Here is a 19,203-nt window from a genome sequence, read left to right as displayed (position 1 = left end):
AAAATCAAAGGTAAAAGATAAACAATAAAGATAAAAGAGAAAACAAAGTAGAAACAAATGGAACACATAACAAATAATTTTGTAATATCCTAAGGTGCTTATTTTTAGTAATCAATAAAAACAAGATAGAAACTACTAGAAGAATGTGCACAGACAAATAATTCTTCACAAAAGGGAAAAAATCAATAAACATATACTTTTTCATATATATCAGTAAGTATATACTTTTGTAGTATTTAAAGAATCCATAGCACATGTTTTATTAATATTTTGGGAAATTCCAGTACAATCAACAAATGGAAAGGATTTTCTTGTCAATAAGCCAGTGAAACTTAGTAGTCTCATTTTTCTAGCTTATGTGGTATTTATTCTGAATGTGGCCTCTTGATGTGGGGAAGGAATGGGATAAGACTAACAGTATCCTCTATGATTCGCATGGAAATCTGAGAATGTCTTGGAATTTTCTAGATTTTATATATGAGACAATGATCTATTTATATTGAGATGTGTTTATAATTTTAATACAGAAATAAATGATCAACATTATTCAAAATATAATTTTTTAATACACTTACATGTTGATATTTATGCCTCAACCACTATGAAACTCAGACTATTATTAAAAAGAACCTTTCCCTCTTTCTTTACACTGAATTCAGACTCTTGCAGATCTTTCATAATTTCTGCTTTGAGATCAGGTGGTGCTGTTGTATTAAAGTTGCAGGTTTCTGTCAAAAAATCACAAAGCAGTTCTCCATTTTCATTGCCATCAATAAAACAATCAGATATGTCCATGGTGGACAGAAGGTCGTAACACTCATACTTAATCCCCAATTTATCCAGCATCTGAGTGAGGTCAGACGATGTGACATACTGACAGAGGTCATCCTGAGGTAAGCGGGATCCGTACTTTTTCCACAGCTTGTCCCAGCCACTGATTCCTGTGTGATAAAACAAAGTTCATGCTTTTACTTATTCTTCTTCTCATTTCCCTTCTCTGCCAGGAAGTATACTACATGCTTAGAATAAAGCAGCCAATAAAGAAATATTCTTGCCTTTGGGTAGCTTAATTTAAGAGGTGCACAGCAAGGGGAAAGAAAGTTAAATACACAAGTAAATAAATCACATATCAGATGGTGCTAAGTGCTAATGAAAAACAAATCAGAACAAGGAATAAGGTGGGTTAAAGAGTTGGATGGGTTGCTGTTTATATAGAGTGGTCACAGAAAGTCTCTGTAATAATGTGACATTTGAGCAGAGATATGAGAACAAGCCATGTACGTATCAGAGGGAAGATTACCTTAGGTACAGAGAAGAGCAACTACAAAGGCCCTGAGGCAGGAGCATGCTTGTCATGTTAAGAACTAGCCAGGAAACCAGTGAGATTGGAATTCAGTGAGCAAAGGGGAGAATAGAAGAAGATAAGAATGGATGAGTGGTGGGGAAGTAGATAGGGTGCTGTATCATGTGGGATGAGATGGGAAGCCATTGTAGAGTTGTCTGAAATAACTTTCTGGATCGATGAACATATTCTATATCTGCATTGTCCAATATGGTAGCCGCTAACCATCTGTGGCTAAGGAACATTTGAACTGTGGCTAGTATGAGCGAGAAAATGAATGTTAAGCTTTACTTCATTGCAATTCATTTACATATCAATTTCAATAGCCAAATGTGGCTTTTATACTGGACAACACAACATTAGATTGACTTAACCTGATTTACATTTTAATAAGGTTACTTAGTCACCCAGATGAGAATAGACTATAGGGCCATAAGGGCAGAAACAGGGAGAACAGTAAGGAGGTTATGGCAATAATCTGGGTGACAGAAGATGGTAAATTGGAGCAGCTAGCTTTTGGAGGTGATGAGAAGTGGTTGGATTTTTTATATATTACGCTCCTAGATCCAGTGAGATTTGCCAACAATTTGGATATTGGGTATGAGTGAAAACAGAGTCAGTGACCCCAATGATTTTGGCCCCAGTGCCTGAAAAGAGAGAATTGCCATTATTGGAAGTGGGAAGAATGAGGGAGGCGCAGTTTTAAATGTATCATCAGGTGTCAAGTTTTGGAAATGTAAATATGAGATATCTATTGATACCTCTTGGACATTCCAGCAGTAATAGGAAGAAGGCAGGGGTTTATGTGAGTCTTGCGTTCAGAGGAGAGGATCTAAGAGTAAGAACTGAAACAGAGAGAAAGAGCACAATAAATACAATGATAATTTTCTCAAACAAAAAATGGGGTAGCCACTCATGTCTCCACTTATAAGATGCTGCCTTGCACTGCCAATAAATAGGCTGATTCTTACAAATTTTCTTCCCAGCTTTAGAAGATGTTTTAGCAATGTCTATTGTGTTTAATTGAAAACCCAGCCCAGTGTAGAAGCTAAGAGATGCAGCCTCTGAGGGAGAGAGACACAGGTTGGAATGTACTTCTGACACTTTATGAATAAGATGAGATTTGTTATTTAGTCTCTGAGAACCTCAGTTTTCTGATCTATAAAGTGGGGATAACCATACTTACCTCAAATGCAACCGCACGTATTAAATGAGATAATTTAAGTAATTGTTGCACAATGCTAAGCACATGCAGATGGGTAATAAGTACTTATAAATGAACATCATATGGAATTAGTTTGATAATATATTTTCACTGGTTGTAATCTTGAGACTGTGAAAAAGCAAACTTGCTGTTTAGAAACCTATACTACTACTACATCAACACAAATGAGCATCTGTTTGTGGACCCTCTAATACCTGCATATAATAATGGGATGTTACATACACAGTTGATACAGTGTAGTAATTAAGAGGGTCTCTAAAGCCAACTGCCTAAGTACGAAGCCTGACTTTTCCTCTGACTAGCTCTATGAAACTTTCCCTCAGTTTTATCACCTGCAAAACAGGGATAACAATAGAATTTATGCATAGAATTGGGGCAAGAAAAAGTAAAGGAAATAAGAACCATGACTGGCACACGTAGTAAATAAACATTGTTCAAGTACTGGGAAATTAAGTTGGACTTGGCAAAGCAATGTAAGAGAGAACCTATATTCCAGAATTAATAGTGAAGATTTCAAAGGCTTGAGATTTTTTTGGTTCCCAAACCTCTTTTATGGTCTAATGAAGTAACTGACTCTCCAGCAAAGTACACAAACAATAAATACCTATACAGTTATGCATATGATTATTGGATGCTCAAAGACCCTTGGCCCTCATCCATGGATTAGGCTAAAGTCTCCTGATTGAACTCAACAAAATGGACTATCCAAGGCAGAAAAGAGTAAAATTTAAATAGCTTAGATAATTGACATTCTACTAATATTTCAGAGGGAGCGATAACTGCAGGGTATGCTCTAGAAGGTAAAATTGGAATGAAGCAGAAAAAACAAAACCTCAGTCCAATGAAAAAAAATAGGGTCATGAGTATGTATTAAAAAATCTTTCATTACAAAGACAGTGATTATCTGCCCAAATAAGAATATGCCTACAAATAAGACTTTACAAGAAAATAAATATTTCAATGAGTTGAAAAGAAGCTCTATTATCATTATTATTTTTATTTTTAAGCTGATAGAGAAAAAAAATAACCAAATACTGATTGCAGAAAATTTACTGGTGTCAGTGTTGTGTGACTTGGTGCCATTTCTGAGCTGAGCAATTATACACTTTCTAACTGATGCATTATCATAATGGCTCTCGGTGGGCACAACATATGGTGTTACTTTTGTTTCCAACATGATATAAACCAGATTCTTTTTTCTCATTGTATTAAAAATAACACACCATGATTTGCCTCCTTCCTTAGTCAGGTAAGGAGAGGGGAGAACAAAAAACTGGTGTCTCCTTCTGGCTAAACCCCCTTAACCAGAAAAGTTGCATTTTAATTAGCAACTCTCAAAACTAATGCCTGGCTACTACATTTGCAGAAAAACATGCTACTACTGATATCATTTTAGTGTGAGACACTCATTTTAAAAATCCACCTCATTTGTCCTTATTTCTCTTCCTTTTCATCCCCAAATCAAATCTTTTATCTTTATATAATCAGGAACTTCTGCTTGTTATAATTAAATGAATATTTACTGAGCTGGGCTAGCTCTGTAACTGATACTTACAAATACAGATAAAAGCCTCTCTTCCCTCAAGCAACATGTATTCTAACAGTAAATGCTGTCATTTAATTCTGATTTCAATTTCTCTGTCTTTTCCTAATGAGTTTCATTTGCCTACTCTCCATCGCTTTTCTCTGCCTATTCCAGCATGCACTTTAGTGTGTGTGCGTGTCTGTGTGCACGTGTATCTTCTTTATTGAGCCTTTTACTCCTGTTTATTAAACCTACCTTCAAATCTCCAGAACTTTCTATGGTCTCTGATTCCAAGTCCATCATGTAGTTTTAGCCAAAACATGCTCTTTTTTTAGACACATTCAGAACTAGTAGTTTAGAATATTATAAGGCAGAAATAATAAATGATTATAAAATATTTATTCAGTTCAATTCAAATATCTATTGGGTGTGTTCTAGGTGCCAAAGAGATGAGAAGCAGAATGGCTGCTCTCAAGGAGCTCTCTTTAAACTCCTCGTATGCCTCTGATAAGAAACGTAGCACACTGCTCCGAGTGTTTACATGCCTCAATCCTCCACTACATAGGAGCTGTTCAAAAGCAGAGGAAAAGTAATAGTCATCTGCATCCTACAGAGTCTAGCAGTGACTGACTGTAGAAGCTCAAGAAAAGCTGAATGAACCAAATCTACAAAACAGCTATCCTGTGCAGACAACATGGGACTGAGAGCACAGGCTGTGTACTGTTTTCAATATGGCTGAACACACATGGTACCTAGGTACACACGGTGCACATGGAACATAGAGCCAACCTACATTTCTGCATAATTCTGGAAACTGACCCCATATTTCATTATCTTATGATTAATAAATTGCAAAAATGAGTGTCCATATGGTACTCAAATAACAGTAATTCAGTCTATTCAGAGAAATAACTTGTCAATTCAGTAATAGGTCAGTGTCTGAGATGGACAGGAAAGAGCCTTAGCTATGTGGCATATTTAAGATGACCCTTTAGAGCAAGATGGTAATCCAGACATACTATTATCTGCCTAGATATTAGCTAGATGAGTGTTCCTGGAAATTTAATTTAGTAACTAGTTCTAGGTTTGTCTGAATCATCTGCAATGAGCACCCAGTTTTCTGCATTGAAGTATAGCTATGGATGACAATGCTGCCTGAAACAAAGCTTTCTTCCCAAACAGGTTTCTGCACTTCTAGGTAATTATGAAGCAAACTCCACCCAGAAAGTGACTGCAAGAGGCTTGATAAGAACAGAACTTAGTGTGAACCATTTTGGTATATGTGTTCCAAGTTTTAGGGCAATATTCAAGTTTAAGGAATGTTTTCATGGGGTAAATATGGAGAAGGGGGTTTCAAGGATTACAGTTTGAGCTGAGAATGCAGTTTAGGGCAATGGTTTTCTTACAGGGTGAAGGAGGAAGTTACTCAGGCACCTCATATGACCCGGGAAGCATTCTCAAACTTGGTTGCTATCTACAGACTGGTCTGGGCAGACAGGGATTTGAAGTGATATCAGCAAATGAAAAAATGAACAATAAAAATGTAGATCAATCCTATACTTGTTAATTGGATATAAGACAAATCTGATTGCAAATTTCTTGTGATTCAATTTGTTTTTTCTGTTGGAAACTGGCCATGATCTATTTTTCTAAAAGCTGACCCATATATTTGTATTGACTTTGTTAATGCAACAAAGAAAATATTGCTATTTTTAAAAAAGGAAACTGCAGCCACTTCCATACACTGAGGGGCAATACAGTTTATCCTGGGGAAATATACTGTGGCTAAGACAGGTTCATAGGTGCACAGATTTACCCAGGTGAGAGAGGTAGATCAAAAGGGAGTTAAACTGCTCCAAGGAACAAATAAGAGGGATGGAAGGGAAAAGTGAGGAGTTGGTATCTTAGGAAAAGTAGTGAGGTAAGAGGATATGGATGAGGTCTGGGAGAAGTTACGAGTGGGTGCAAGAGAGAAGGGCACCAATGAGCAGGAGAAAAGCTAGGAAAAGAGTGGCTGTGGGACTTTGCGCTAAATTCTGTTCCTGCTGTCCTTCTATGCCATCAGTCTTGCCATCTCCCAAAAATCAAAGAATGGTGCTTTCGAGAATGAAGGAAGTAGGGCTCTGTCTATGTTTGGAGCAAAGCAGAACAGGATAAGAAAAGGCAGGTGAAAGACATGCAAGGTTTGGAGATAGGAAATCAAAAATTGAACTGGCAGCAGAAGTTTGGGGCAAACAGTGGTTGGCAACCATCAGGAGCATGTAAGCATGACCCCCAAGATCCTTAGGAGTCATGGGGAAAGGGATGGATGACCCAAGTTACTTGGGATAAGGGATCCCATCATTTTTTTCTGGATTTGTAAGAGTTATAAGTGATCCCCTAAGACTGGGGAATCTGGAGACATTCAGTTTACACTAAACTGATGACAAGACCAACATATTTGACAATTTTATTTACCTTTTCAAGTAGAATATTTTCTTTACTGTAAAGGAAACTGTATTGAACAAGGTGGCTTATTTTTTATTACATATATTTAATTAATTTCTTTCCTTAATAACTCTTCTGATAGAGGCAATAAAGCTGTAACTTTTAGCCTTAGGAGATAGTTGGAAAGTCCAAAATAAAATGCCTAAATTTATCTTCTTTTGTTAAGTGGTTCTTTAAGAAGAAATGTATGTATGATATTTCTCTTGTAGCTGCACAAATCTCTTCTAAGAAAAGTGCATGTGATAAAGGCGGGGGGTCATTAGAGTCCCTTTAATAATTGGACATCTGTTATTTGTTGCATTCTTACGTGTAGGAACAATGTCTATGAACAATGTTGTCCTCTTTGGGATACCTGTCTCCCATGATGAGTACAGTAATGAGGAGTTTTTTACTGTATACAGAAAAAGTTAGCAAAATATTTCCACCATCAAACTACATTGACTGAATATCTTTTGACTCAAAATACTTTTTAAGAAAAAGCTAATTGATATTTGAGTCTTTACTCCCTTTCTTTGATTTTTCCCTGTGAATGTATATATACATAGTATAATACATAGTACATACATACATAGTACATATGAACCACATATATGCGTAGATGCAAGGTAATGTAGGTATGATTATCTAGAAATAGCCCTTGAATAAACTAAGACTCATAGACAAGTTCACACAGCTAGGAAATGCCTCAGCATTCTTGCTGCATGTATCACCATATATTTCACTGTGCCTGTTTTGGTTTGAACATTTCTTGATACTAATAAACCATGGATTGTATTAATATAATTCATGAGATAGCCAGCAGAATACTGTATTCATAAGGGTACTTAGTTCTCAGTTGTTTGCGGACTACTCATGTCAAACTTTAGACTGGCTTTTTCCTCTTGGTAGAAATATATTCATAGAAAACTGCTTTCTGACACTGAAATACTTAACTTCTGAAAATATTTAAGAATAAACCAAATATAAGAAAGAGTGGATCTTCTATTGATATGAAATCAAACATAAAATCAAACATACATGACTTCTGGATAAATTGTTATTTCTATCGGTAACACTTTTTCTTTATTATTGATACAGATTATCAAGAATAGACTGCTCTCATTGGTAACAACTAAGTTTTCTTTTGTATTCCTAAATGTAGTATAATGGCTTTACCCAAGTGTCTTAATTTAGACAGAGGTTAGTAGGAAGCATCCAGTTCACATAAGCCCTTCTAAATGGGAAAACAGAACTCTCCCACATAAATGAGTATTTTTAATTAACCAGAGATAAAAATAGTATATCAAAACGTTCCTTTAGGGAAGAGGTTGTATACAGGAACTCTCATTTGCAAAAACTCCCACATGAGTTCAAACCTAGAATTACAGGCAACAACCCTATTTGCCATCCTTAAAGTCATTTCTCATATTTAAGAATTGATGAATTTTGTGACATATGGTTTTGAGTAAGGGGTCTGGTATACACTTAGGAAGATAGAGACTGTTGTATATCTAGAATCAATCTGCCTAGCACTATGTAGACAATCCACGAAGATTGCTGAATGAAAGAAGTAATGAATTAATGAACTCAGCAATGTCAGTGTTTCATTTATTAACATGTTTACTTCTCTATGTGGTACTTATTATATACTGGAAGCAACATGACATGATCAAATGCCCTCTTTGGAAAATAAGACAGAAATACAAAACAAGTGAACAATTTCTGGTAGTTATTTGAGAAAATCTACCATGAACAATATTGATAATGGCTCTAGAAATGCAAATTAATCAAATATGAAGGCATTCCAAATATTTAAACCTTTATTTATATTTAATAAACATCACAGAAGGGGAAGAGACGTTCAAGAAGCAAAAAGGAGGTAAACAGAAATATTTGCTGTTTTTGGCCTCATTAAAAAAATTCCTGTTAGTGGTATTTGCTCTATGTCATATAAAAAAGAATTTATATATAGACAACAAAGACAAATTTTCCCCAGAGAAAGAAGTAAATAGACATTTAATTCCACTAGACCCCCTAAATTGATAGCTGTTATGAAGGACTTTCCTAATACTGTGTTAGTTAATTGACTACAATCAGAAGCCAAGTCAAGAATTTCATAATGAAGACCAAATATAGCAGGCTGCCTTCAAACACATATATCCAAGCACATATGCACTATTACTGTTTTAAAATTCAGGGTGAATGTAAATAATTTACCTGACACAAGAATAATGAGCATCTTAGCGTTGGTAGCTAAGAGACTATGGAAGAATTTCAGGGTAGCTGGGATATCTTTTACATAATACAGCATCTAGAAATGAAAGAAAAGAGAAATTAGACACTTTTCTATGTCAATGTCTTTGTTACTTGGGCTAGATACTGATCAGAAAGTTTGATTTTCAAGTTGAGAGTTGTACTCAACAAAACACTTTTAAGAATTTAAAAATTAAAGATGTTATATGGAGAAAGAAAGTAATAATGTGATAAAATATTTGAGAAAAGGGAAAACTATGGTATTTGCTCAATTACAGCCAAATAGTTTTAAATTTACTCTTTCTGACTTCAATAACAGAGACATTTATAGCTGGAGATACTTAGTCTCCACTCCACATTGGGGCATCGATTCTATGCTTACTCTACATTTTGTGAATTATAGTTCTTCTGGGAGAAGATGGTGCTGGCACCATAAAAACAGACCCCATTTCATGGAACCTTGCTTTAAAATTAAGCCCCTTGTACCAGCTTTACCATATGCTCACAGATTTTTTTTTAAATCACAGAAAATATGGCAGGCTCTGATGTTGACAGATTCTCTAGGAAAATGGACTGAATAAAGCATGAGATTACATACTTGGTCACAAGGTGCTAGGGGTCAACCCACACCTTTTTAATAACTCTGGACCATCTCTGATGAAGTTCAGGGAGAGGCCTTTCCACTCAACACAGGTAGAGCCTAGAATTATACATTGGCAGTGGAAAATTTTCCCTAATGGCTTGCATCCCTGGAATCTACCCCCATAGATACTTACTTCTTAAATCTCATCTCCATCTCTCTTGGGCAATAATTTAATATTCTATTTAGATGCCCATGATAGAATTTTTTGCATTAAGCAAACACAACTTAAACTACGCCCCTTTCACATGAATGAATGAAATAAAATGGAGCTGCACATGGCCTATGCTGCTTCAGGACCATATTTAGTATCATGTCATTCCATGCTGTTCATGACAGGGATAGGTACCCAGATACATAATCCATAAGATGGCTAACAGTCTATGATGTGACCTGGCTAAAAAAGAGGAGGTGGGCCAGAACAGATGCTCTGAAATTTGATCTAATAGATACTGAGATTCTCTGAAGTTGACTGTGAACATTAAGTTGAAAGAATGTCATGAGAGTGTTAAGACTATAAGGAACAATGAAGAGACAAAGATATAACATAGGGAAAATGTATACTAGACAGGGAGGAAGATAGAGGAATAGAATAGTAATGCAGAGGAAGCAGAGTTGCTTTAGAAAGAAGGAAGATGCATGGAAATTTTGAGAGAAATAGGAGAATGATCTCTGAAGCTGCAACATTTTATAACAGGTAAAAAATGGGATCCAGAGTACAAGTGGCGGGACAGGTTTTTGATAAAAGGTGGCTTTTGTAATTAGATGAAAGAAAGAGATGTTGGGTACAGATGTAGCTGTGTTTATAAATTTGGAGGGTGAAAGATGACTTTCCATCTGATGATTTCTCTTTTTGCTCTACAGTATGAAGTGAGGTCATCAGCTGGGAATGAGTGGTGGTGCAGGGGTTACAGGAAATGTAAGGAGAGAGAAGCAGGTATGAAATAGTTAATATGAGGAGGGAGGAAATTAAATCTAATAGAGAAACATTATAGGCTTGATGGACAATTTAAGTACTCTCTTACAGGTAAATGACTTTGTCAGCTAGGAAAGCAGAGGTGTAGGATTGCTTGGACAACTAATGTTGGAGTCATTTCTTCCTTTGATTTCTTGTAAGTTTATTCCTTTGGGATGACTGCACTTGTGGACTGTGGAAAGATGTCTCTTACTGTTAATATTGGTATTTCTAAAATATACACATTTTCTGATAGTAGACAACACCCAAAGTCTATACACTCATATGCTATCCAGAAATATCAGTGATTCTCATAAATCCGTCCCCATAACATCTAATGGTCACCCCCTTTCCAAGAAACCCTCCAGTGTATTTCTAAGAAATACACTATCAGTGCTGGATCATGGAAATAAATTCCTACTGAATGACTGACTGATGTAAGTAAACTTTATTGACCTAAGAATGATCTAACCTGCCCCTTCTGTCACATGCACACTAGCCAGGTCATCAACAGAAGGGAAAGAAAGGATTCAGAAAAACTCTGGGACATCGGTCCATCCAGACCATTAGAGCTGTGCTAGGATATGTAACACTCTACTGCCCTCAAAACTATCTATGAACTTCCAATCCTACAAAAATTAATTAAGCCAACATTGAAAAAAAAAACAGTAACTGAAGGTGTCTGAGTATAAAAAAATTGGCTTTTTGAATGTTATAGAGAATCTCTCAGTACTATCAACACCTTTATCCTCAATTCGGACAGATAATGTTCACTTGTAAAATCAGAAACCAGATTTCCATTTTTCTTCCTAAAGATAGAATATTAGGCATTCTTCATACATATTTCTGAAAAAAATCTTTCTGAGAATATATAACAATAAATATTTCTTACCTGAATCATATGAATAAAGTCCCACTTCTGAAATTCTTTTTTCTCTATGATTCTATTTTGATATTCAGATGATGTCTCCTTATGCCAAGCAAACTTTATGTTCTCGAGGTTTGATGTCTTGGCTACAAGCTCTAAAATATAGAAAAGAGATGGCACACCAACAATTTTAATTGCAAATGCAGAATCCATTTCCATTTCGAATTTTAATGCAATCAATGTTATATACATAACAGACATAAAGCACATTTTTCTTTTTTATGTAGCTCTGGAAGACCAGAGAGTTCATCCTGATTTTTTTTTTCTAGTATTAAATGAAATTAGAGATGAAAGAAAGAGTCAATAAGAAATAATTATGAGAACCCTGATCAGACATTGGTTACATTATCTCAGTATTAATGGGGAATCAGCTGATGAATTTTATCAGTGGAAAGCAAATGATATGATTCTGTAACCCAGGAGTCAGCAGACCATGGCCCATGGACCATATCTGGCTCACCACCTATTTCTAAATAGACTTAAAGCTAAAAACATACTATTTCACTTCCTGACTTTATGCCTTTCATATCTCATGCTGTTAGACTTTTAAATGGTTGAAAAAAATCAAAAGAATAACATTTGATGATATGTGAAAATGATATAAAAGTCAAACTTTTGTGTTTATAAAGTTTTATTGGAACATACGAACACTCAGTTTATCAGCATCATCTTTGGCTGCCTTGGTGCTACCATAGGAGAGTTGACTGGTTGTGAGAGAGATTGTGTGGCCTAAAAAATATTTACAGTGTGCGTTTTTTCAGAGAAGTTTGCTGACTCCTGCTATAATCCATTAAACACAAACCCTTTAAGAGCAAGGATTCTGTTTAAATATTTCTGAATGAATTAATGACTCTGTCTCTAAGAATAAACATCAAAAATAATAGTTGATGACCAGGGAATAGAGGAGTCAGTAAAAAAAGAAATCTAATTATTCACTGTTCATATTTCTGAGGTGTTAGTCATGTCTGCCAAGAAAACAAATTAAATATGTTCTTTTCCCAATAAGCTTAACAAAGAACATACCCTAGTAACTATGTTGCTAATGACTGAGGGGACAAATTTGGGATGATAAGCCTTTCAGGATAGGGTTTGACATAGAGCACCATGGGTTACAGGTACCTTTGTACTTGGCAATTTGCTCAGCACTTGGCTCAACAACTTCATTGTTGATATGAATTTCTGGATATTGAATCTGCACTTTGGAAAGAATTTGAAGATCAATTTCACCTAGAAGACAAGCATATGGAATATATAATGTAAGTCCAGAAAAAAATGATTAAGAATAATTTGAGGTAGTATATTATGTCTTACTTGTACTAGGAAAACCCAACATAAAGAATAATGCTCAACTGTTGCCCTGCCACATTGTCTATGATGCAGAACAGGTAGGTTGTAAGTAGGAATAATAATATGACTTGAGGAGGGCTATGATTGTTATTCCTTCCTTCATTCATATAACCCTTATATATTATTACCATATTATGTTAAATCTAAGATGCCATTAATTCTAGGACTCGGTCAACTCTTCTTTTTGTATCACTAGATCAGAAAAAACACTGTCAATTATAATTTTAAGATTCCATCAACTGAAAGAGGTATCCCAAATTCAGAGATGTTAAAATATGAAAAAAAAAAAAAAAAAAAACACCTGAGAATTGATAAACTAGGCTAGGCCACAAGCATATAAAAATATGTCAGAAGAAAAATATGTCACGTACAAAAAAAAAAAAAGATAAAAAAGATGTCAGACATTCACTTTCAAATACACCATGGTCTAGTGGAAGACATAGGCATGAAAGGAACCCTGTTGGGTTGGGCCATGGTGGGAAGAGGAAAGGAGACGGTGAGGAAAAGGAAGGAGGAGAGGTCAGAGAAAGGGAAAGCCTTATGGAAGGAGACCCTCCTGAGCTCTGTGTTACAGGGTAAGTGGAAGATAGCTCAGAGACTTCTGGGAAAATGAGGAATTGCAGGTAGATAGGACAGGTAGATAGAGACATGAAGTCAGGGAACAGAACGGTGTATATGGACTACTGGCACTTCAGAATTTTGGAATATTCAACAAGGCAGGCATCCAAGCAAAAGGTGATTTCAGTGAGGTAAAATGGAAAGGAGGTTATGGTAGAATAGATATGTATTCATTAATTCATGCACCAACAATTAATTGCATACTGTGTGTCCGGCACTTCACCAGGCTCTAGCAAATAAAGTTAGAAAGAGCACAAAGATACCTGCCCTGATGAAAACTTACCATGTAAATGATTGAGTGAGAGAGATGGTGATAAGTTTGATGGACTTGAGTTCCAAACCTGTCTTCTCCACTTACTAGGTGTATATAACTTTCAGCAATTTGCTTTACCTCTCTAAGCTGTATTTTCCTCATCAGAAAAATAGCAATAATGATAGCACATAATTTATTAATTGTGAGGGTTCAGTGAGAAAATGCATATAAAACTCTGTAAAATAGACACCCGTTAAATAGTAGCTTTTCATTAGTTTTATTGCTTTCATTGAAAATGAAAATATCTCCTCTGTCCCTATTGCCGATGTCTCCAACTTAAGTTCTGCAATTTTATTCTCTAAGGTTATGATGTTGACCTTTACTAAAATAGATCTATGTGCTGGCAAGACTAGCCTATGAAAATGATGTTAGTCTTTAACATTTTGGTATAAATGACATTAACAGAACCTCTACAAGGTTAGATATGACAGGCAACAAAAGCATAAGTCATAAGACTAGAAGGTCTGGAAGAAAGGAACTGAGGAAGATAAATCAGGAACAAAAGATGCTAGACTAGGAAAAAGGGCAGTCAAACAGCACCATGAGAGCCCCAAGTACTGGTAATAGGAGCTGGTGGGGATGGGGAGGGGAAGAAGTGGAAAGGAAGCTGAAATGGAGGATAAAGGAGCTTATGTGACAATTTTCTGGCCTCACCAACATGAAACCTTTTATACTTTCTGTAATAACTCTAGCTGCCACTTTTTGGCCACCTACTATTTGTCCAAACTGTGCTCGGCACTTTACTTGGATCATCTTACTTAATCCTGACCACAAAGTTATCACAAACTCCACAATATTATTCCCAACCAGATAAGCTGATTAAAGTAATTTGACACTCAGGAGATATTAATATGCCTAAAGTTTAAGGCACATTTTTCTGACTCTAAAGTGTTTGTTCTTCTAACTACTCATACTAAGAAACAGGAAGATACCAAATACTAAAAGGGCATAAGAAGTTCTTTTTTTCCTTTCTTTGCAGTAATTATTTTTGAATGATAAAAAAAATAATAATTACTAGGGCAAAAGGCTGATAAGAAAAGCTGTGGACTAATGAGAAATAGATTCCAGCTTGCCCCAAAGGGCCAGAGGCCAAAAATTCTATTCTTGCCTCTATCAACCTAGATATATACATTTTAAGACAGACAGAGAGAGCACGTGAGCAGGGAGGGGAAGGACAGAAAGAGAGGGAAACAGAGAATCTTAAGCAGGCTCCATGCCCAGCTGAGAACCTGATCCAGTGCTCAAATTCACGACCCTGGGACCATGACCAAGAGTCGAACACTTAAGCAACTGAGCCACCCAGGCACCCCCAACCTAGCCATATATTTTAAACAAAAAAAGTCATCATTTCTGAGGATCCCAAATCCAACACTTTGAAACTCAGAAGGTTGCAGTAATTTTCCCCTTGGGGCTTGATGAGCTCTTCTTCCCCTAAGATGAACCCCAACATTTTGGATCTGCCCAGATGGCAGAATGTATCTAGCACATCCCCAAGGTATATTCCAATATTGTTATTTTCCCAACCAGCAGAATGTTCTACCACAGAGCCAGCCAGTCCCTCTTTTTAGGGCAATGATGGAGGGCACAGTATTAGAATAGCACCTGAGACATGGAAACCATGGGTTTACTAACAACCTCTGGACTGTGAGTCCATGTGTGGACATAAACCCTCTGTACATTCTCTGCTGGATCCCTAGCAGAAAGGAATGAGCAACAGAAGGAGATAATGAAACTATTTCATCAGGAATTAGCACATAAAATCCATTTCTGTCTTCATAAGTTGAGTAACCACACTTCCTGTTTGCCAGGGACAGTTATACTTTTTGCTTGTTGTGCTGGTGTCCCATCTGGTTTTATTCTTGTCCTATTCTTGTCCTTTAATTTTTAACCAAATATCATTATTATTAGGATATTATTTTTGCAAATAGTTTTTTAATAACTATTTTATAAATTGACCAATATAATAAAAACCTGTTCAATAAATAAATATTTTTTTACAATTATAATAATTTTAATTCTTTACCCAGTCCCTACAACTCTCACTCTTTAAAAAAAAAAAAGATTTATTTATTTTAGGGAGAAAGAGAGTGGGGGGAGGGGCAGAGGTAGAGGGAGAGAGAATCCTCAAGCAGACTCCCCACTAAGTGTGGAGCCTGATGCGGGGCTCGATCCCATGACCCTGAGATCATGACCTGAGCCAAAATCAAGAGTCCAATGTTCAATTCACTGATCCATCCAGGTGCCCCTATGGCTCTCACTCTTAAAAGTATTCTGGGTTTGACAATAAATAATGCCACCATGCTTATGAGACACTTATTCTCATGTGCTATATTTATTATTTATATTTATATATTTATATTATATATATTATTTATAATGGACTATATTATTTCTTATTGTAATAGATTAGACAGATGATAGATAGATGATACATAGATAGATAGATGATAGATAGATAGATGATAGATAATAGATAGATGTAGAGGTCACCCAAAATATAATACATTCCTTGTTCTCATACCCTACATAGTTTGCTTTCTAGTATCCCTCAGAAATAGGAGACATGCATTTAAAAAACGATTTATGTGAACATCTTCCTCAACAAAAAGAGAATAATAAAGAGGTAGTTCAGATGTTCTATAGTATTATGTCCTATAGTCTAGCCTAAACATCTAGCATTTAGTTATAAATATATTTTTTAGTACATTACCTATACTGTTCACTATTCATCCAGTCTCCCAAGCTTTGCTCCTTCCTTCTTTCTCCCTCTCTAGCCATGTGTAAATTTTCCTGCTAAATGTTTCTTACTTTTTTCCATTCCTATTAGCAATCCTTGCTCAGGCCCAAATTATCTATGTCTTGGAATTCTGCAAAAATACCCTAAAACTTCACCCTATCTTTGCTGAACTTTGTCCCACAAAGCCATCACTAAAACAATCATTCAAAACTCTAAGCTAAGCAAGCCCATCGCTTCCCTGCTTAAAACCTTCTGACTAATCAACTAGATAAAGTCCAGGCTCTTAAACTGAGCATAGACCACTCTGCCTGCTTCCTATTCTCATCTCTCACAGCTTCATAGTTTGAAACTTTTGGCTCCAGGAACCTTGAATTTCTTGCATTTTTACCGTTCTTTCTCCACCACTGCCCTCCACATACACCATGTTCTTCTGTGCTTTTTCTGTCTTCTGCCAAGAATTCTCTCCCCTCACTTCCTTACATCATCTAACTCCAACACATCTTGAACTATTCTACATATTACTGATTACCTTGGTAGTCTTTCCCACAGAGCCTGGAAATAGCATTAAAATCCTTCAGACAGAAACTACCCATCAGTTGACTGGAGTTGGCAACACAGATAAAACCTTGTGTTCCCTAATCTAAATTATTGCTTTACTTCACTTATTTTATTCGCTAGCAAAGACTTGATTCTAATGAGTTTATTAAAAAGTATCAAGGACTCTAAAATGCTAGATTGAACAACTGAGCAGGTTTGATCATCAATCACTGAAAAGCCTGTGAGGGGTTATCTGAACTGTAGTTCCAGGAGCCAGCAATGAGAGATTCAAACAAACAAACAAAAAACAAAAACAAAAAAACAAAAACTAAAAAAAGAAAAAAAAAAAGGAAGGAGACCATTTGTTCTTTCTTTCTCAACTGAATCTTCCTTAATAGGAGCCATAACATTATGAATGTGTTCCACTATCAGACATTAAGCACCCTATAAATGCTTTTAGACAGCACACAAGCCAAACTAATGTGCCAAAAGAATGGCAGAAAGTAAACTAGAAATGAATCGATCAAATAATTCAGAAATTCTCAGCAAATTCAGAGGTAAACAAAAGAAATGTGGAAGCCAGCACTTTTATTGTACATTGCAAAGCCTCCTGGGAATCCTAACTTTGAGATCCAAGAAAACAGCATTTAAGGGGAAAAAGGTAATACATGTTTATCTCAAAGTCAGTCTCTTTTTACATACGATCTCTTATTAGGCATTGCTTGATCATAATTCTGACAATTGTAGACTACTTATTTATAACATTCTAAGCCTTCAGCTACATAAATGCCAATAGTTGTTTGGGTTAACTAAAGCCTTACTATGTGTTTCCCCTTAAAGTTTTGGAAAAAAATCTGCAGTTTCCTGTGACAAATGGAAAAATTATAATGATTAAACAACTCTATTTCAATATACTATCCTTCTTTCAGAGTCTGTGCATTTTATGATGATGTAACTGATTTTCCCAGTTGGTTAATATGTGAAATGAGCGAAGTTGAGAAAATTCAAATGTGTCAAAATGTTATAGAGTACTTCGTTTCAATGTACAGTGTTTAGAAAGATATGCACCAGTTTACAATCATTGGTTATCTCAAGTGGTGGAATTATAGGTTATTTTTCATTCCCCCCTCCCACTTTTTTTTTTTTTTTTTTAACCTTTCATTCCAGAATTGGAAACCTGTACTTCCACTCACCTTCATCCATTTTGCCCATACCCCCAACCCTCTCCCCTTGGGAAACCACCAATTTGTTCTCTGTATATAGGAGTCTGTTTCTGCTTCACTTATTTGTTTTGTTTTTGTTTAGATTCTATTTGTAAGTGAAATCATATGGTATTTGTCTTTCTCTGATTGACTTATTTCACTTGGCATAATCCACGTTGTTGCAAATGTCAATATTCTATTCTTTTTTATTGCTGGGTAATATTCCTGTGTGTGTGTGTGTGTGTGTGTGTGTGTGTGTGTGTGTGTTTGTGTGTGCCTCTTCTTTATTCATTCATCAATTGATAGACACAGGTTGCTCCCAAATCTTTGCTACTATAAATAATGCTGCAATGAACACAGGGATACATATAGCTTTTCAAGTTAGTGCTTTTGTTTTCTTTGGGTAAATACCCAGAAGTGTAATTACTGGACTATATGGTATTTCTATTTTTAATTTTTTGAGGAATCTCCATACTGCTTCCCACAGTGGCTGTACCAATTTACATTCCCACCAACAGTGCATGAAGGTTACTTTTTCTCCACATCTTGCGCATTGTTATTTCTTCTTTTTGATACTGGCCATTCTGACAGATGTGAGGTGATATCTCATTGTGGTCTTGATTTTCATTTCCCTGATGATTAGTGATGTTGAGCATCTGCCTATGTGTTTGTTAGCCATCTGTATGTCTTCTTTGTAAATTATCTATTCAGATCCTCTTCCCATTTTTAATTGGATTATTTGGTTTTTCTGGTGTTGAGTTAGGAGTTCTTTATATAGTTTAGATATTGACCACTCATCAGATATAGGATTTGCAAATATCTTGTCCCATTCAGTAGGTTGCCTTTTTGTTTTGTTGATTGTTTCTTTCACTGTGCAAAAGCTTTTTGTTTTGGTGTAGTCACAATAGTTTATTTTTGCTTTTGTTTCCCTTGCCTGAAGAGACGGATCTAGAAAAATGTTTCTAAGACCAGTGTCAAAGAGATTACCGACAATGTTTTATTCTAGGAGTTTTAGGATTTCAGGTGTCACATTTAGGCCTTTAATCCATTTTGAATTTAATTTTGTGTATGGTGTAATACGATGGGTCATCTTTTGTATGTAGCTATCCAGTTTT

At 35.8% G+C, this 19,203-nt stretch overlaps 1 protein-coding gene across 2 annotated transcripts in view; it reads right to left on the bottom strand.

Moving 5' to 3' along the window:
- Positions 1-235: 235 nt before the first annotated feature.
- HNMT (histamine N-methyltransferase) overlaps positions 236-19,203 on the bottom strand; it is a 41,537-nt gene continuing 22,569 nt past the window's right edge. The window contains exons 4-7 of one of the 2 annotated variants that reach the window (XM_036117561.2): positions 12,454-12,561; positions 11,299-11,429; positions 8,776-8,869; positions 236-941 (exon numbers count right to left, since the gene is read on the bottom strand). In XM_036117561.2, the coding sequence (XP_035973454.1) occupies positions 586-941; positions 8,776-8,869; positions 11,299-11,429; positions 12,454-12,561 (689 nt within the window). In that variant the 3' untranslated portion in view covers positions 236-585. The remainder of the gene's footprint in view (positions 942-8,775; positions 8,870-11,298; positions 11,430-12,453; positions 12,562-19,203) is intronic. The other variant, XM_036117562.2, reaches the window with a different exon arrangement.

The sequence above is a fragment of the Halichoerus grypus genome, chromosome 4 (genome assembly GCF_964656455.1).
Source record: "Halichoerus grypus chromosome 4, mHalGry1.hap1.1, whole genome shotgun sequence".
NCBI lineage: Eukaryota > Metazoa > Chordata > Mammalia > Carnivora > Phocidae > Halichoerus > Halichoerus grypus.
The sequence above is the reverse complement of the archived record's forward strand: the minus strand, read 5'-3'. Positions and strand labels throughout refer to the sequence as shown.